Below are 19,951 nucleotides of genomic sequence, written 5' to 3'. Positions count from 1 at the left end.
CAAGACGGCAATTCGGGTCTCTTGTATCCGAAGTCCAGTGAGATAGAGTCCAGTAAGTTTTTCCTGTTTCCTCTTCCACTTTAAACTATCCCAACCCACCATTGCCTGAGATCTGTTTTTTCCATTTGGTCTCCAGGCTTCTCCTTAATTGTCTAAACTTTTGGATTTTCACACTCCTCCTACTTTGTTCTTATGCCATTTTTAGCAGGGCTTCCAAATTCTACTTTGAGAAATCCTGAATGAGGAACATAATTTGAAATCCCACAAAAGCCTGCTGGGGCCTCCAACAAGACAGAGAAATCTGTAAATCATAGTCTTTAACAGTCTCTCTCCATTCCATACAGAAGTTTTCCAAGGAAGCAGAGAGAAGCCTAACAGGAGGATTGGGGGGAGAGGGGGTCTGTCTTCCGAACAAGACAATTGAGATTTCATACATTCCGTCCATTTCTTCTCTTTGCTTCCATGTCAATAAGAAGCTTTTAACCACCAGCTTTTAACCACCTGTCCGATAGCAGATCTCTCTCTCTTGCTGTGGCACATTTAGCCACTGCCATATTAGAAAAAAAAATTGTTTTTTTTCTAAATGAGAGGGTGAGCACAGCAGGGACATCAAAGTTGGTTCTGGGGGCGCCCGGATGACTCCGCTCGTTGAGCATCTGACTCTTGATTTCGGCTTAGGTCATGATCTTGTGGTTTGTGGGTTTGAGCCCCCCATTGGGCTCCGTGCTGACAGTGCAGAGCTGACAGCGCAGAGCCTGTTGGGGATTCTCTCTCTCTTCTCTCTCTGCCTCTCCTCTTCCCGCATGCACACACTCTCTCTCAAAACAAATAAATAAACTTAAAAAAAAAAAAGGTGGTTCTGGCCAGGATGGTCTCTCTCCCTAACACATCCCACCTGTGTGGGAAAGCGAACCAGAGACTCTTAAGGGAAAAGAATGAAGAAAGAATGGAAATGGGCAAAGTCGAAGACAAATTAGAAGAGCTGCAATTTAAAACAGGTGTATGAGAAGGAGTACAGGCTGATTCATAATTAATGTCCCTGGATCTAGGCAAGTAACTGCTCCACAAGGGCAGAGGCTGCTTGTGAACAGACCGCTGGCTAGCCCCCGCGCCCTGCAGGTTTTGTCTCCGTCACCATGTAAAGCTCACCAGGTCTGCAACTGTGTCACCAAACCACGATGAACTGAGAAAAATAAGGACATATGCTGACTTTTTCATAACGCTAAATTTATTCCATTTAAAGGAGTGCCTTATATTCTGAGATTGCATCCTTCCTTTTTTGAGTCCTAAAACGTTTCTTTTATGAAACAGCAGCTAAAGTAGATGATAATTGATATTATTTATGTGCTTTCTTGGCGAACTTAAAATATCGATCACTCTATATTCAGCTCTCCTTTTGATTTTGGTTTTGCACCTTATTTGTGAAACCCAAATGTCCATTAATCTCCTACCTAGAAAATATATGCTAAATGTTTACCAATCTCTCTGGAACAAATCTCAATTAACATACCTTTCAAGAAGAAGCCTTAACATAATCTTACTTTTCATTCTTAATAGCGTTCTTCATAAAAATGTTCTGCAAGTATATCAAGTTAGTCATAACAACTACTGTTCAGTGCTTAATGAAACACTTCTTCATAACCTCTGACAATTTGACAGGAGTGAATTTAATAATAGCAATAAATACAGATGGGACTACATAAATCAAGGAAGTCCTGATGCAAAACTCTTGCCGTGTTAGATGGCATCTCAGCTTTCTCATCTGAAATGAACCAAGAAATCAATTATAACAATGATCATAGCAATATGAAAAAAATTCAAAACAAGAGTCATGCCCTTGGAAGGAATGCCTTTGTTCTTTTAACCCACTGCTTACTTCTCCAATGCTGGAGTCGACAGACTAGGCGTTATTTAGAATGAGGACTATGGCTTCTGACCTTGTTGTGAGGGAGAATGTAGCATGGCTTCCCCCAGGATAGGCCCTCTCAGTCGTTTAACATCACGTGGCAGTACAATGAAGGTGCTGCTTAAGCATTAGCCCAAAACTTCCTAAATGGAGAGCAGGCTTAAGACCAATGGTACTCTCCTGTTCTGGAAAACCTTCCAACCTAGCCTCGCCTGTCTTCCTATGAAGTGGAGGCAGATTCTCCTCCACCCTCCATTCTTGTCAGAACCTTCTTCTCTTCACCTTCCAGCACCTCCCATCTCAGGAGGAGTTTGCCTAGGATGGCCTTTATGTTGCACACCACTGTTACCCATCTGCTTATGGGAAATCATTGGCCCCAGCCCAGAGTACTTACAAAGCTGTTTCTCTTTGAGGATCTTCATCCTTTATGCAGAGCTAAAAGCAAACACAAGGGCAATGAGTTTGCATGCTTTTCTAAGGCAGATAAACATTTTGAATGCATTAAGGTGGTTCAGGGGATAGGAAACCCAAATGTCTGTTAATCTCCTACCTAGAAAAATACGCATCAATACAGAGATGCCTGGAAATACAGACACCGCTGCACTAGTCCAGATCTTGTGTTTTGGCCAGGTTAATCATTTCTGTATTGAACCTACAGAGATATAATCCTTGAATCAGAATGCTTCCAGGATTCTTAGGTAGTTGATTCTCTCTTTCTTTCTTTCTTTCTTTCTTTCTTCCTTCCTTCCTTCCTTCCTTCCTTCTTTCCTTTTATAGGAAAAATTTGCTTTGGATTAGAACTGGGGGTTGGGTGAATTTCTTCTTGACAGACATTGTTGCCCTGAATTACACGCAGTTACCATATATTTCAAAGAGATAGTGCTGTGTAATTAACTGAGCCTAGACTGCACTGGCTTTTCCTTCGAGGCTCTCTGCCACTTTTGCCTCCCTTTGGCATTGAATTAACTGGTAGAGCCAAATGCAAGGCATTCACCAATACACACACATACTCTGCATCAAGCTAACCAAGAAGATTCACCATTCAACAATTCAGACTCCAGTCGCCCCCCCCCCCCCCCCCGCCCCAGCCCCCGGTCCCAACCCCGCTGCTGCAGCTGCCCTTGTGGCTGTGCTCAGGAGGTGAGCAAAAAGTGCCACCTTTTTCATGCAGGTCTCTGAATCCACAGCAGATGTTTCCCTGTATATTTATTTATTGTACCAGAGGTACCATAGCAACAATAAAGGGAAATTTAAAAGGAAGAAAAAATCAGCCCCAAATCCCCTACTCCTAACACCACAGCTATTTTCATTCAGATTTTGTCCATATGCACTTCCACTCTTTTGTTAAAGCCATCCTTATAACATACATACAATTTTTATGCCTTTGAGCAACTTCCACTTTAGGTCTTTAGAGAGACCATATTGTCCAAGTATGGTTCCCAATTCTAGAGTCACTTATATAGCCAGTTGTCTGCCTGTATTTAGATGATTTTTTACCTAAATATCTTAGAATACTTCAATACCTTCATTATACTTTTTCTTCTAGCGATGAGTCCAAAGCACAATGTCAGAAAGACCACAACACATGCAGCAATAATGGGTTCTATGGGTATAGCCACACCTTTATCTGTTGGAAATGCAAACACAGGAGATAAGAACTAACATGTATATGCTTTTTTTAAATTTTTTTAAAAAAAATTTATTTATTTTTTAGGAGACAGAGAGGGAGACAGATAATCCGAAGCAGGCCCCTGGCTGTGAGCTGTCAGCACAGAGCCCGACGTGGGGCTCCAACTCATGAACCATGAGATTGTGACCTGAGCCAAATTCGGATGCTTAACCGACTGAGCCACCCAGGCACCGCTATATGTTTCTCATTTATATGCTTCTACTAAGTCCCAGCCATGGCGCCTTGCACTCAACATGTATCATCCTCCAAACAACCCAGAAAGGTAGGTGTTAGTAACCTCATTTTGCAGGTGAGGAACCTCTTGTCCAGAGTCACAGAGCTAGTAATTAGCAGAGATGGGTTTTGAATCCATCCCTTTGTGAAAGGATAATTTATTATAATATGAATCACTCCCCCCAAACGGGTAGTCAGACCATTTTGTGCTTTCTTCATCCAAAATTTTTCCACTCAGAAGGTAGAAATAGGCTGAAATCCATGGTTTTTCCTGCCCTTTGAAAGCCCAAAAGATACTGGGAGGGATCTCTGAGAAAAGGAGGGAGGAAGGCTTCAAGAGCAAGAAAAGTTGAGGAGCCTGCTGGACTAAGGGGAGAGAGGCCTGTGGGCCCCAGGAGAGGTGGGGACCCCTTGTAGCTGTACTGTGATAGTGCCTTAAGCAGGGAGAGGACATTATATAAGGTGACTGCACGGTGCCCCTAGGGAAATGGGACTCTGAGCACCAGCCTTCCTAACCTTGGCAAAGATTTTCATACCTTTCTAAACGACGTGGAAGAACAGAGAGTCTACTTCTTTTTTTTTTTCTTTAATGTTTATTTATTTATTTTGAAAGGGTGGGGGGCTGTGAGCGGGGGAGGGGCAGAGAGAGAGACAGAAAGAGAGAAAGAATCCCAAGCAGGCTCTGTGCCGTCACACAGAACCTGATGTGGGGCTCGATCCCGTGACTAAATGGAAATCAAGAGTCGGTCGCTCAACTGACTGAGCCACCCAGGGGTCCCAGAGAGTGTACTTCTAACCTGGGTTAGAAAGAGATCAGCAGCAATCATAACAGCCTGGAAATGAAAACCCAGCCCATCGTTTTCTGAATACCAGGTAAACTCAGAGCTATTTTGTTCATCAGGCACTGCAGGCACAGTGCTGGCACTTGCAAGCTTCCCAAAAGCCTATGAAAATATTTGAGGCCTGGAAAATACATATTGGTTCCAAAATATGAAAATAAAGTGGCAGATTGGTCAAAATTAATAAGTGTTTAAATATCTATAAAACGTAGCTTTATGTCAACTGTAACCCAACAGCCAAATTTAAACCTTAAGAACCACATTAACAACTTATATATAATAAAACTCAAAATGTATGCAAGTTACAAACATCCTTTCAAAATTTTTACAGCAAAAAAGTATACTGTGTGTGATTCATTTTAATAAGTTTGATATGACATGGGATGAAACTTTTAAAAGTAAGATCAACAAAGATGTTTAAATGACCTCACCCAAGCCCCTGGATTCTGATGCCACCCCGGGACCAGGGGCAGGGAGCGGGGCTCCAATCTTTGCTAAGATAATATTTTAGGAACTTATAGGAAATAAAAAGTGTGCTATTTATTGTGCCCTTGAGTTTGTAGATTGAGTGTGGTCAAAAAGTTTTTACTAAATGACTACTGTGAGGTAGGTATGGTGCTCAGCCCTGCAAAAAATAGGTCAGACATGGAAGGCCTCATGGGGCTCACATTCTAGTAGTGAAGACAGACTTTAAACAAACAAAAACCACAGACTGAGATCAGTGTTATAAAGGACATAGGGTCGTGAAATAGTATATGAGGGGCAAAAGGTGGAAAGGAGGGGAAGAGAAGACTTTAGATAAATCTCATTTCAAAGCCCAAGCCCTATTTCCCTCAAGATTATAAACTAGCATTTATCCCTCCATAAATGTATGACACACTTAAACCACTTACCTTTCACTTGTTTTCTTCTTTCCTGTATGTCTAGTTACTGTGCAGGATAATTTTGGGGAGTAAGTAGATTAAGCATCCTTTACTCTGGCTCTCTTTTAGCTGTTACTAAAAATTTTTCTCATGAGAGTGTGAGCTGCACCAATATTCTGGAGAAATTCTGCTCCGTGGGCCTTCTTATAAGCACCGGCCCTGTGAGAACCAGCCCTGGGGACACCGAAGAGCCTTAACCCTAGTAGGGGCCCTTTCTACTTTCAGTGCCAAGGACAGATGTCAAAATGAAGGGGAGGCAAAGGAGGGACAATTAGGAAAAGAAATCAGAATTTGGTCAAAGATCTGGATATTTTTACCAAGCTGAATTAAATGAAGCCCCACGTGACAGCTTTCACTCCTTAAACAAGCTGATATAAACTGCCTGATCCACTAAGGCTCCCTTTGGATTTCAAGTTTCTAATGAAAGTGACTTTGGTCAGTATAACTGCATCTCTCCTGTTGTCCTGTTTTACTCTCTCTCTCTCTCTTTTTTTTTAAATTTTGTAATGTCTATTTTCGAGAGAGACAGTGTGCGAGCAGGGGAGGGACAGAGAGAGAGGAGACACAGAATCCAAGGCAGGCTCCAGGCTCTGTGCTGACAGCTTAGCACAGAGCCCGATGCAGGGCTCGAACTCATGGAGCTGTGAGATCACGACCTGAGCCAAAGTCGATTGCCCAATCGACTGAGCCTCCCAGGCGCCCCCTGTTTTATTCTCTTATTTGTAACCAGATTTGGTAATTTTCCCCCCTCCATATTTATTATGCAAGAAAATCCCAACACACAGGGTAAACTCTCGTGCTCAAGATCTGTAATTACACTTCTAGCTTTGCATGGCCCCATTTAGAAACTACCCTACGGAGCCCTGAAGCCAGGAGAGGCTCGTGGCAAACACATTCAGCCTGAGCACAGACAGCAGAGCACTTATTGCTGTGAAAGCAGCTGACAGCCTGGGAAATAATAGAGCAGGAAGAAATAAGAAAAACAAGTTGGCTTGGAAGGGTTCCATCCAAAACAGGATCCTGCCCACCTGAAAGCCAATTTGTCAAGCTGACATCCTGCTTGCCACACAAGTTGTATGTTTTTTTATCTCGCAGAGCACTTAAGATTCCTTCCTAACCAAGAGGGATGATATAATTCCCTGATCTCTGCGGGTAGCTTTTTACACCCAGTTAGAATGGCATGGCTGGAGGCCCCACCTACCGAGCTTTTGCAGGGAGGTGAATAGCCACAAGCTTCAGTAAGCTGCCTCTTCTACTGCTTCTACCCCATGAGTACTTGGGTTATTTGTGGGTTTGGTTTTTTAAAGCGGACAGACCCTGGGGGTACTCTCACTGCCCTGCAGGACAAATTACTGAGCATGCCAGTAATCACGGTAATGGGCATTCAACTGGCAGCACCTCTTTCTCCCCACCAGCCTCTCTGTTGGTGTCCCAGACCCCCCTGAGGGGCAGGAAATAAGCCCTCTGGTCACATCGTCCAACCCTTCTGGCAGGGATTCAGTTGGCTTCCTAGGAACTAGCAAGAAAGGCAATGAGTGGGCACAGGGAAGCAAACGGCAGAGTGAATAATGTTCTAACAAGAAATAGGAGCCTCAGCTTGTTTGGCTGTTCTTGGCGTACTGGCCTCAGACCAGAAAATGTGTGAGCATTTTCTGCATCTGCTACACCAGGTATCTTGCCTTTCTCTTTTTTGTTTTTTGGGCTTTTTTTGGTATTGTTTGTTTGTTTTTCAGAAAAATAAAATTTTATTTCAACTGATCAACATTATCCAATTAGAGTAAGAAGGGAGTTCATAAATGTCCCCAAACTAAGGCTTTCTAACTGGAAAATAACTTAGCTTGCCCAAGTCTGCAGATGACATAATCGGGTATGCCTCTCAGCTTCATAATTGCAGTTTTAACATGAAAACAAACTTAAAGATTTTTTTGGTATGTTTTTGCCTATATATTCAGCAATCAAAATTAACATTTTTTCTGACAGCATGAGAGAGAGAGAGAGAGAGCGCGCGCGCTCATGAATGGGGGAGGGGCAGAAGTAGAAGGAGAAAGAATCCTAAGCAAGCTCCGTGCCCAGCGCAGAGCCCGACGTGAGATCATGACCTGAGCCGAAATCAAGTCAGACTCTTAACTGACTGAGCCACCGAGGCGCCCTGCAAAATTAACATGTAAGAGTCTTACTAAATGTTTGTTTCAAATTAAAAGAGATGTTATCTAAGAAAACTTAAATATTTTAACCAAACTTTCAGGATCTGTATCAACAAGGAAGTTATCTTTGAACTTTTATTCAGTGAACAGCAGCAAAGAATGATTGACAGGCTTGATTGTTGCCAATTCTGTCTCACACCGTCCTGCCTTTTCCTCCGGCTGGGGCATTGTCTAAAGAAGTCCCCAAGACCCAACATCCTCTACAGGTCTTTTCTGCTGTGCTAAGACTGCAGCTTTCTTTACCCTGGTATCAAGATGGCTATTCCTACTCAGGCATCACAGCTGCGTTCTTGAAAGTTTCTTTTTGTGCAGCTCACCTCAAGGTCAAATTTTGCCACAGTTGCCAGTGGTAAGTGGAAATGTGGGAACACCGTTCTATATTCCATTTGCTCTCTGACCTCATTTCTTTCTACTGTCTTCCTTGCTTTCTCTGCTCAGGTCCCCTTTCTCTTTTTGTATGAATGAGAAATATGAGGAGGGAAGAACATTTGAAATTTCATTTGTTCTCTGTTATTGAAGAGGTGAAAAGTCTGGGTGGATGAAGCATGAAGCCCAAGAGAAAGACATTTTTCCACCATCTTTCCCCTCCCTCACTACTGATTAGCCTATAGATTACAATTTCAGGGTCAAGAATGATTGTATTACTTTTTTAATTTTTTTATTAAAATGTTTTAAATGTTTATTCTTGAGAGAGAGAGAGATGGAGAGAGAGAGACAGAGCATGAATAGGGGAGGAGCAGAGAGAGAAAGGGAGACACAGAATTCGAAGCACGCTCCAGGCTCTGAACTGTCAGCACAAAGCCCGACACAGGGCTTGAAGTCACGAGCTGTGAGATCACGACCTGAGCCAAAGTCGGATGCTTAACCAACTGGACCACCCAGGCGCCCCAAGTCAGGAGTGATTTCAGAGATTCATTTTCTTATCTGTCTTCCCTTCTTTATGTGTTTCTGACTTCTCTTTCTGTTTATCATTAGGCTGTAAACTCAAAAGTCCAGTTCCTACAAACCTAGTGGCCCAGGAGAATTTACAGAAGTACTCCTCCCTAAAAGCCAACCAGAATTTTCTGCTACCACTTGGTTCTAGAAAGGACCTTTGCTCAAAAAGCAGTGTTTCATATGGAATGGGCATGATCCCCTAAATGGAAGAATTAGAATTCTTTTTTTTTTTAGGTTTATTTATTCATTTTGAGAGACAGAGTGTGCAAGTGGGGGAGGGGCACAGAGAGAGGAAGAGAGAGAAAATCCCAAGCAGGCTTTTCATGATCAGGTCAGTGCAGTGCCTGATGTGGGGCTCAAACCATGAGATCATGACCTGAGATGAAGGTGGATGCTTAACCAACTGAATCACCCAGGTGCCCCATGAATTAGAATTCTTAGTGGAAATTTCTTGGATAGGGGTGATTCTCCAAAGAAAATCGTTGGCTATTAACCATAATTAGCATCATCATTTGTTGCCACGCAAAATGTTTACTGAGAACCTATTCTGACTTTTGCACTGTGCTGGATATTACTTAAAAAGAGAGTTACCTTTGACAATGAGGTGAAAGTCCTTGGTCTCCATTTGCAGAGATGAATTTGCAATGCAGCTATAGGTTCCATTGTCAGATTTCTTGACTTTGGTGATTGACAGTTGAAGAGACTCACTTGTCTGTTGGACTTGGTGATTTTGCTCTAAATTCAGGATGTTACTGTTTTTGTACCACATCATTCGAGCCTGGGGGTTGGATTTCACATTGCAAACCAACTTCACATCACTGCCTTCCTCAACGGTTTGCAAGTCGTCTCCACTCAGAAGAGGAGGAACTACAAGACTCAAGCATTTAGGCTTAATTAGTGGATAAGCAGTAGTTTACCAACAGTGTTCAAGATCTTCCTTCAGTCTGTCTCACGCAGTCATTCATTCATTGGACAAAAATTTATCAAGTACCTACTTTACGCCAAGTGCTGGACTAGGAACCAAGGATACAATGGTAAATAACATACATCCAGTTCCAAACATTATAGAACTTCCATGTGGTAGAGAAGATAAACCATGAAACAAATGTATATGATGATGAATCTGTACCAAGTAGACCATTTATAGCACTACCTAAGAGGATAAGCCTTGAGTCTTTGCTCTCTGAAACCAATCTGTACTAATATGTTGGAGAAAACAGTATAATATAAAGAAAGCAGGGATTGCACTTGTCCCTAATTCCATCTTACACCAGTTTCTGTGACCTTGAGAAAGTTACTTAATTGCTAAGCAACTGCTCACTTTCTTCATCTAAAAAGTGGGACAATACCTATCTCACAAGGTACTGTACAGATGAAATGAGATAACACCTGTAAAGAATTTACCACAGTGCTAGTTACTATTTTTATGGTGGTGGCAGCGGCGGCGGAAGCGGCAGCTGCCACGGTGGTTTTGAGGTCTCCTCACATCCTCAATTTTTACATTTTATCTAACCGCATTTGCCCTGGCCACATTTCCCAATGCATATTTACATTTCCTCAATGATTCTCTAGAAATAATGTCCCCCTCCCAGAAGGTGCTCCGATTGTGGCAACTCTGACATCTATGGAAGGTGAATGTGACATTCTGGGTCCCTCTCGTCCCTCTGGGTGAGCCAGTCCGTACTCCCTCCATGATAAGGGCAGTCCTAGAGACATAGATACTTGAACACATTTATCTTCACCAAATAATTCCAACCCTCACCTGCACCAGGGCTTTCCAACCAGGGCTTTCCAACACCCACCAAAGGGGAGAAAAGGCTGAGCTGACTCTTTCTCTTCTCCATGCCCCTTGCATTATCTGGTTAAGGTGTAGAAGAATAATGAAGTGCTTGAAAAGCGGGCAGTAGGAAGGAGTTGGAGTCAGGGAAGGAAGAAAGAAAGAGCTTGTGTAATCTGCACACTGAATAATTAGACCCTGAGTAGGCTGTGCTATTAATAACTCTTTCAGAAGAATGACATTTTGCTGCTCTTTGGAATGAGCTTGAATTCTGTATCCGTATCCAACAAGGATGTTATATGGTATTCAGATATGTTGGAAGCTGCTACAATAGAGAATGTAATTATCAAATATACCATAGGATCTGTGGACATGTCCTATTAGTTGTTCCTTTTGATTTAACCATTGAAGGTCAATTTTAAATCATATCAGCTATATGTGAGTATTCCCTTTTGTAAAAATAGTACATTTCAGATAAAGTTAAGGTCCTCCTTGATTCCATATTGTTTGCTTCCTCCCCAAAGATACCCACTGCTATAAGTTTGACATAAATCCTTGCAGATCTTTTTTGAAAAAACAGGTTTTTAAGAAATGTTTATTTATTTTTGAGAGAGAGAGAGAGAGAGCATGAGCAGGGGGAGGGCAGAGAGAGAGGGAGGCAGAGAATCCCAGGCAGGCTCTGCACTGTCAGTGTAGGGCCCAACGAACGGCTTGCATCCACGAACCACAAGGTCATGACCTGAGCGCAAATCAAGGGTCCAATGTTCAACGGACTGAGCCACCCAGGGACCCTGAACAAAGTTTTTTATACATATAATTTATCAATAGGAAATACACTGTATTGTTTTTAGGAAGCTTATATAAAGACTTTACTCTCTCAAAAGCTTGCATGTTTTTGAGATATATCCACTTTGAACCACAGAGATCTAGCTCATTGCTTTTAGAGTGCTACAATATAATATAAGACTCTTGAATCATTTTGATTGGTAGGCATTATTTTCATTTTTAAAATGTTAATGCTTTAATAAATATCTTTGTATGTGTTTCTTTAAGTACATTTTGCACGCGTTTCTCCAAGCTTATACCATCTAGAAGGAGAAACACCGGATCACAGGGTAGGCACCCTTTAAATTTTGATAAAAATTGTACAAGAGGTGGTCTGAATTTATACTTTCAGCAGCAACTGTGAAAGAAGGGTCAGGTTCTGTGAGAAAAACTTGTTTCTGCACACCCTCCCCCAAATTGTGTATTATCAAGCTTCCATGTAGTTCTCAATCTGCTATTTATAACAATAATAATACTTCCCCAGAATTGTACATTATATTCTTATCACTTTTATGAGCTCATTTTGATTTATTGATTATGAGTTTGTGCCAATTGTTGTCATTACGAATCACTGACCAGTTGGCTTTTTTATATGTGCTTAGCAACAGCCACATTTAGGAGGTTGTTGTAAAGATGGTCTGAAACATGCATTCAGGTTGGAAAACTGAAAATCATTTCTTTAAGCCACCGCACGCTATCTGCCATGTCTCCCTTAGGAAGACAATGGAAGGGCACTGAGGAGCCTGGGGAATGGTGTTCTGTTCTCAGCTCCAGCTGTGATAATTTGGGCCCTCAGTCTGGGCCTCCATTTCCTCATCTATAATTTTATAAGGATTATAAGACTTCCAAGATCCCCTGATAGCCTTGAGTACTATCAAAGTAGCCAAGAGGTAGCTTGCTAAAAACCACATTTTACTGATTCATAGAAAAAAAAAAAAAAAAAAAAAAAAAAAAGCTCCTTTGCCCAGGAACATGCAAATGTTTCACCCTGGAAACCCAAACTGTAAGATGCCAGTATTTTCCAGAGTTGGACTCTTCAGCCTTTTTTCCACCTTTTTATTTCAAGAGCATTGACATCCATTTATCACAGAAAAGTTTGCTGAGCTCATGGAGTCAAATGCCTTTGACTTTATTATTAGGTTCTGAGTCCAGAGCTACTTCTTCCACCAAATCATACCACATTGTCACCTTATCCTACATCACCCCCTCTGTATTATCCATACCTCCCTCACGTAGCACCACTTTCCCCCCAAAACACCTATGTGATCACCTATATGGAATTACTTGTAGGGCTCCCTTGCCCCCACGTAGTTCTACCAATGGGTTACCAATACCTGAATCCAACCATCAAAGAGTCTCCTCATTTTGGGTGTTAAGGTGATGTTAAGAGATTCCCAGGGTGCCTGGGTGGCTCAGTCAGTTAAGTGTCTGACTCCTGATTTCAGCTTGGGTCATGATCCCAGGGTCATGGGACTGAGCCCCACGTGAGGCCCTATGCTGAGCATGGATCTTAAGATTCTCTCTCACTGGGGGCACCTGGGTGGCTCAATCGGTTGAGCGTCCAACTTCAGTTCAGGTCATGATCTCACAGTTCATGGGTCTGAGCCCCATGTCGGACTCTGTGCTGACAGCTCAGAGCCTGGAAACTGCTTTGAATTCTGTGTCTCCCTCTCTCTCTCTGCCCCTCCCCCACTTGTGCTTTCTCTCTCTCTCTCTCTCAAAGTAAATAAAGTATTTTTAATAAAACTTTTAATAAGTTTTTATTAAAAAAAACTTAGGGGTGCCTGGGTGGCTCAGTCAGTTAAATGGCCGACTTCAGCTAAGATCATGATCTCACGGTTTGTGGGTTCGAGCCCCGTGTTGGGCTCGGTGCTAACAGCTCAGAGCCTGGAGCCTGCTTCAGATTCTCTCTCTCTCTCTCTCTCTCTCTCTCTGCCCGTCCCCAGCTCGTGCTCTGTCTCTCAAAAATAAATACATGTTAAAAAACTAAAAAAAATTTTTTAAATATTCTCTTTCACTCTCTTCCTGTGCCCCCCCCAAGATAAAAATAAATAAATAAAGTTTAAAAAAAAGATTCCCAATGAATGTCTAAGTAGAACACAAAGCTAGAAACCACAAAGGAAAAGATCAGGGGTTTTAAATACATAAACATTTAAAATTTCAATATGGCCAAAAAAAGAACTATAAGAAGATCAAAAAATAAATACAAGAAATACAATAATCTCAAATGACAAAAGGTTAATTTCCTTAATATATAGCCCTTATCCAAACCAATTTTAAAAAGACAACCCAATAGAAGAATGGGTAAAGAACATGAACAGGCATTTCACAGAAAAGAAACATGAACAGCCAACACATTTATAAAAAGGTGGACACCCTTAATTTGTAATTTAGAAAGTGAAAATAAAATTTCAAACCAGGCCGGCAAATTCTTTGAGTTGAGGATACTCAATGCTCACAAGGGTGTGGGGGAGTAGGCCCCCACCTGCACCATTGTGGGAGCATAAATTGGGCAATTTGGCAATACCAAGCAAATGTTAAAACGCATGTAACTCTTTAGACCCAGATTTCAAATACCACTTAACATAGTGCAGACAACACAGATTGACTTGCAATTTCTTCCCCCTCACTCACAAAAGACATTCAGCACCACTGAGATGGACACCGACTGATCCCTCCGTAGCTTGCAAGTAAAGGTGATTCCGTGGTCATTTTCACTGATGGAAGAGACACAGACAGAACTGGAGTTGATTTTGTTTCCAGATTTCAAATCCACTGTTCCCTCTCCTCGGTACCAGAGTAGTTCTTCCTCCCTGGTGTGGTTTTTAACAGCACAGTTCAGAGATTCTTGGGAGCCAAGCCAAGTGTCCAGAATATAGTTCTCAGTTTTATCATTCACAGTTAAGACAGAACCTGAAAGGGCAGGAAGAAACTTTTAACATAGACTGAACATTCTAAATAGCAGAAATAGGGGATTGGTTAAGTAAATCATGTTACATCAGTACAATGAAATACTCTGCAATAATTAAAAATAGTCATATTGATCTATATGATTTTACAAGGGAAAAGATTAATAAAGATAAACAATGTATTATTAACTAAAAAAAGGAAAATGTTAAAATGATGGTTACAAAATCTTGCTGCACATCAGAATCACCTAGGGATCTTTAAAAACATATTGATGCTTGGCTTCCTCACCCAGACATTCTGGTTAATTGATATGAGTGCAGTCTGGGCATTGCATTTGTAAAAAACCTTCAGACAATTCTAATGTACAGTGAAGTTTGAGAACTACTGGGTTAGAAAAGGGTATGTACAGAATTACCCTCATTTACACACACATACACACACACATTTATGAGGAAAATTTGGGGGATAAATCTCCCTGTGTATACTGAATAGAATTAATAAAAGTAGAGAAATGCTTTCCAGACTTAAATTGTTTAATTCAAGGGGTTGGAAGTAGCAAAACAAGGGGGTGGGAGTGGGAAAGGACAAATGAAAACAAAATTGAAAAATACATAAGACACAACTCTAGGTGAATAGGCAGAATGTAAGTTACATCTGTAATAATTCCTATAAATACATAAAAATTGAATATGCAATTGAATATGGGCAAAAGTTGATTTGGAAAGATTTCTGATTTGTTGATGGGATTGTGGAAAAATGGGTCTTGCATTTCTGATGTTTTAATATTGTTTTGGCAGTGTGGTAAAATAATTGTTGGTTAAACAACTGGTTTGTAGGGTAGACAGGTTATAGAGTGGATGATCAGGATATATAACAGTTGTTTTTAATCTCTGATTTTCAGAAATGCATTCACTGTAACATACCTGAATTTCAATTTTTACTTTCCTAGTTCAGAAGCAAGTTAACAAAAACTAAGAATGTCTTTAGCTGTCACAGACTTGCCCCCTACATAACATTTGTTAATATAGTCTGTAAACACATGAACTTTTCCTTTAGAATGCATAAACTACTGATGAAAATAATGTGACTTTGCAGCCTAGGATTTTTTAAAAATCTAGAGGAATATATACCAAAATATTGTTGAGTGCATCTCTGGATGATGGGATTTGGGGGACTTTTAGTTTTCTTTATTCTTTCATATATTTCCTGAATTTTTTTTTTACTGACTAGGTATTACTTAAAAAAAAATTTTTAATGTTTATTTATTTTTAAGAGAGAGTGCTAGCAGGGGAGGGGCAGAGAGAGAGGAAGACCCAGAATCTGACGCAGGCTCCAGGCTCCAGGCTCTGAGCTGTCAGCCCAGAGTCCAATGCAGGGCTTGAACTCACAAACTGTGAGGTCATGACCTGAGCTGAAGTCAGATGCTCAACCGATGCCCGATTGGGGCATCCAGGTGCCCCAATATGTACTACTTTTAAAACGGATGTGCATGGGGTGGGGGGGCGAAGGGTTCGGTGAGACCCACTTCCAGACTGGGGTAGAGAACAAGTACAGGAAGGATTTTCCTGTAAGTGGTATGTTCAAATAAATAGTATAGCCTGTTTGGGATGTGATTAGTAATGGAATGCATTAAAATGTAGGAAAATTCTGGCTGTGGCTCTGGAGAGAATAGAACATTTACTCTGTCTCATAATTACCAGAACCATAAAAATATTTTTCCATTGACTATTATGTCATGTTGTCTGACTCCTCCTGTACTCTGAGCCATATCAACTGTGTATTTGGTGATTTGGATTTTGGATTTTCCCAATGCCCACTGATAATTTTTTAATCTGAAATTTTTCTTTATTTAAAAAGAGACCAAAAGAATATGAACTTACTTGTCACCTCACAGGGCAGAAACAAAATCACTAAGAGAAGAAATCTGCACATTCTCATTAGGCAACTTATCTTCCAGGCCATCTTTAACAAATTTACGTCTGGTCTGCTGGGGGGAAAAAGGGAGTAGTTGGTTCTGTACTTTGGTCTATGCTGAGTTTATGAAACGTCCTCTTGCCTGTTACGCATTTAAAATAAAATCCCAGATGAGTCATCCCAGCTGTAACAGTACTATTTCTAGTTTTTAATTAAACAATCTTGTTCTGATTACTGAGTCCAAAGTACTTTTAGTATTCAGGATATTTTTTTAAGGCAAGAAAAAGAAAACCACAAGGAAATAGGCTTTAAGATATAGGGCAGCTATAGGGCAGCCCCGGGGAAGGTAGAACCAGTCTTCCCTGGAGAAATTGATAGAATGTCATTTTAACAGAAAGAGAAAGAAAATCCCTTCATTCACAGACAGTCTCTACTGAACTGTAGTAATTCTGATCTTGAAAGCCTATCTTGGGTCATTTTTGTAAAAGTTGCTTTCTGCTAAAGAGAGTTGTTGAGATTGTTCCAAATCCCATAGACTCAAAAAGTTAATACCTTAGAGAAGACTCAATTGCAGCATAGACTCTAGTCCTTTTTCTTTTTCTTTTTTTTAAGTTTAATTTATTTGGGGAGGCAGAGGGGCAGAGAGAGAAGTGAGAGAGAATCCCAGGCAGACTCCTTGCTGTCAGTAAAAAATAGCCTGACGTGGGTCTCCATCTCAGGAACCATGAGATCATGACCTGAGCTGAAATCAAGAGTCAGACGCTTAACCGACTGAGCCACCCAGGAGCCCCCCTACTTTTTTTGTTTATTTATTTATTTTGAGAGAGACAGGGTGAGTGAGTGGGGAGGGGCAGTGAGAGAGGAAGAGAGACAATCCCAAGCAGGCTCTGCACATGCAGAACCCAACAACTCAGGGCTCAAAGTCATGAACCATGAGATCATGACCTGAGCGGAAATCAAGAGCTGAACGCTCAACCAACTGGGCCACCACCCAGGCGCCCTTAGTCTCTAGTCTTAAACCATGTTAATCTCTTTGCTTCCTTCCACCCCTCCCCCATACTCTCCCTCAGAATACCTATTCTCTTCAACCCAGGATAGACTAAGAATAAAAGATAACAAAGTCCTTCTTTTTTCCTTCTATGCTTTTGCTGCTGCCATCCATCTCCCTAGATATTCTCTACTTCATCTAGGAAAAATATACATTTAATTACTTCCTTTCAAGGGTACCACTATGAATATGGTAGAAACACATACTGAATGCTTTCTATGCAACAGGCACTGTACTAAACACTTCACATACATTATTCCAATCTCAGTGAAGTCCCTAACAACCCTCTTGACGTTATTTCTAAAGGTTTAGAGAGATTATATCATTTGCCCAAGATCCCAAAGACAGTAAATGTCAGGGCCAGGATTCGAACCCAGGACTCCCAGGGCCAGACTCTTAATCACTGTACTGCCTAGACTGATATTCTCCTCCTTTAAGAAGCTGCTGTTAATCCCTTCTGAGCCCTGGCCGTTCCATAGACCTCAGTGACTTGGAGTTTCATCCCTGTATTACAAGTATTAACCTTCAAGAGCTGTAACATTCCTACGACTGTGTGGATGGGCTTTGCTTCTCCCCACCCCAGGCCTGTCCTGACAAGAGCAAGCTTCATTCCCACCAGACTCACCCTTTCTGGCTGGCAAGCCTGAATCAATATTTCAATAAGATGCAATTAGTACTAACATTGATTATTCCGTAATTTTAAAACTATGCCAAAAAAAGGTTTCTATCCTACCACCGTAATAGTGATGATTTCAGAATCTGGTCATTAATAGAGTTTTCTCAAGCACTGTCCACTGTAGGTGCCTAATAAGTGCTGAGTGTGAGCTTCTTAGCAGACCATACCCTACCCTATTAATTAAAGAGGAAGATGGATATCACCCCTTCCCTTCTACCACATTAGACAGCATCTTTTCAAAATGAATTTCCCTTACTTGACTTGTTTTTAATTTTTACAACTCTCTATATAGAAGACAAAGTTTTACCACTTACCTGCTAAGCTCTGAAAAGGTGACTTCGTTGGCCACTTGTTTCTTCATCTAGGAACCCTGAATCCTTTCCCTGTTACCATCTTTATAATACTTGAATTTGAACACTTTATGACAGTAGGGTCAAGTACACAAAATAAATTGGGTTCAAAGTCTCTTTCTTTTTATGGATTCTTAGAGAAGACACTAACTGGGAAAGACATCTTCTTCAGACCTAAGTTTTCATGTGTCTCTAAATAACTAGGTGGGGCCAGATATTACTAACAGTGATGTAATTATTCCAAGAAAACCTGACCTTGTGCAAAAATTTGTAGCACATTTCACCAAACATTTCCAGGTTCAAGTTAGATAATGCACCGGGCTTGGGTTATCAGTGGGAAGTGATATTTTTCCAGCATTATTTAAGTTGTGGAATCTTCTAATATTCTGGCTGCTGTGAAAACCAACCCTCTTCTCAAACTTGCCCCATTACCATTCTCAGGCTGTCAAATTACCAAAGTTATCTAACTCGAACATGGCAGCCAAAATATTGGAAGATTCCACAACTTAAGCAATGCTGGTAACCCCAGCCCAGTGCATAAAATGTACTAAGCCAAGCACAACTGGGAGAAGTTTTATCCCTTTGAGACTTTCACATGATTGGGGAATCCTTGCATTATACTTTCAAGAATTAGCAATTGAAGATAACATTTTTTTTGGTTGGTTAAAAAAATGTATGTTTGTGGTGTTATTACACTGTGTTGTACAGTGTTATCTGGGTACTACTATTGTTCCCATTTATGCAAGAATAGGATAAAGAATATTTATGGTTATCTGCACATTTTAACACAATGGGTAAGCATACCAGAAGAGATCTGCTTCTTATTAGTGACTTCAAAAAAGCTGTGTAGCTTCTATGAGCCTCAAGTTCTTTGTCAATACAACAGAAACAGTAATAGTGCCCTCCCTACAAAAGCACTGTGAGGATTAGGTGAAATAAAGTATGTGAAGCAGCCGCACAGTAAGCTGCTAATTTACAGTAGCTATTATTATTATTATTATTATTATTATTATTATTATCATTATTAATACAGGCTGGGCAGGGCATAATAAATAAACACAGCCTTCGTATATACCATTCTTCCAGTAAGAATCATAACTAAGAGCAGTTTCTGTTGCTGAGTTGCAAGCGCCATCTAAGGAAGTTTTGAGTTTGCTTCTTGGTGGATCTAAGAAGAGTGTGTTTTACTATCATCATTTGTAAGTGAATTTAGCAATGAATTGATGTCTTGGTTCTGGGTCCCTCCAGAGCAGACTCTAAGACAAAAGCTTTGGCTGCAAGTAGTTTATTTAAAGGTGATCTCAAGGAGCACAGTAAGGAAGTGAGACAGGGAAGGAAGAACAACTAAGAAAGGGTATGTGTTAATGGATAGGTTATAACTATGGACACTGTCACCGTGGACCCTTTGACAAGCTCTGGGGAACATATCTCAGAATCGATTCATGAGCGGAAGGAAGCTTGGGTATTTATCCACTAACTTCTCTCCATCATTGGTTAAGGAATACTCTTGGGGTATTGACTCCCCAGCATCTCCAGCCCATCCTATGAGGGTAGAGTGCACTCTTTTGGTCTAGCCATGAATGTTCAGGGAGAGACACTCAGGAAGTCACCTTTTTGCTATATGGGAACTGTTTGCAAGCAGACCAAGGGGATGTGGGTGGGGCACCGACACCAGCTTCTACAGTTGGATATTAAATGATATTAGGAAGTAATGGTTAATTATTCTTAGGAGTAATAGTA

General features: G+C 41.0%; 1 protein-coding gene and 1 long non-coding RNA gene across 4 annotated transcripts in view; one reads left to right on the top strand and one right to left on the bottom strand.

Annotated features, from left to right (window-relative positions):
• The window catches only part of LOC123603209, a 49,944-nt gene that overhangs the window by 19,063 nt on the left and 10,930 nt on the right, over nucleotides 1-19,951 (top strand). The window contains exon 3 of one of the 2 annotated variants that reach the window (XR_006714793.1): nucleotides 3,621-3,858. This is a non-coding gene — a long non-coding RNA (uncharacterized LOC123603209). Of the gene's footprint in view, nucleotides 1-3,620; nucleotides 4,427-19,951 lie in introns of those variants that run through there. The other variant, XR_006714792.1, reaches the window with a different exon arrangement.
• Nucleotides 1,207-18,360, bottom strand: TMIGD1 (transmembrane and immunoglobulin domain containing 1). Of its 2 annotated transcripts, none has more exons than XM_045487779.1 (7): nucleotides 18,176-18,360; nucleotides 16,104-16,207; nucleotides 13,948-14,226; nucleotides 9,303-9,578; nucleotides 3,430-3,533; nucleotides 2,301-2,341; nucleotides 1,207-1,762 (listed from the first exon to the last, which is right to left on the bottom strand). In XM_045487779.1, the coding sequence occupies exons 1-7, from the start codon at nucleotides 18,220-18,222 to the stop codon at nucleotides 1,759-1,761; spliced, it is 855 nt and encodes a 284-aa protein (XP_045343735.1). In that variant the 5' UTR covers nucleotides 18,223-18,360; the 3' UTR covers nucleotides 1,207-1,758. The 2 variants fall into 2 exon arrangements, with proteins under 2 accessions (XP_045343735.1, XP_045343734.1); XM_045487778.1 differs by having other exon boundaries at nucleotides 16,104-16,210; nucleotides 18,176-18,359.

This window comes from Leopardus geoffroyi, chromosome E1, assembly GCF_018350155.1.
Source record: "Leopardus geoffroyi isolate Oge1 chromosome E1, O.geoffroyi_Oge1_pat1.0, whole genome shotgun sequence".
In the NCBI taxonomy this organism is placed as follows: domain Eukaryota; kingdom Metazoa; phylum Chordata; class Mammalia; order Carnivora; family Felidae; genus Leopardus; species Leopardus geoffroyi.
This window is presented reverse-complemented; position numbering and strand designations above follow the sequence as displayed.

Excerpts from the sequence above, each read along its gene's own strand:
- TMIGD1 (XM_045487778.1), bottom strand. The coding sequence starts at position 18,222 with ATGAAGAAACAAGTGGCCAACGAAGTCACCTTTTCAGAGCTTAGCAG. Across the intron at positions 9,579-13,947 it reads AGTGGTGCTGAATGTCTTTT|TTCCTCCTCTTCTGAGTGGA; the intron begins GTGAGTGAGGGG and ends TGAGTCTTGTAG. Across the intron at positions 2,342-3,429 it reads GAAGAAAAAGTATAATGAAG|CTCTGCATAAAGGATGAAGA; the intron begins GTATTGAAGTAT and ends GTTTGCTTTTAG.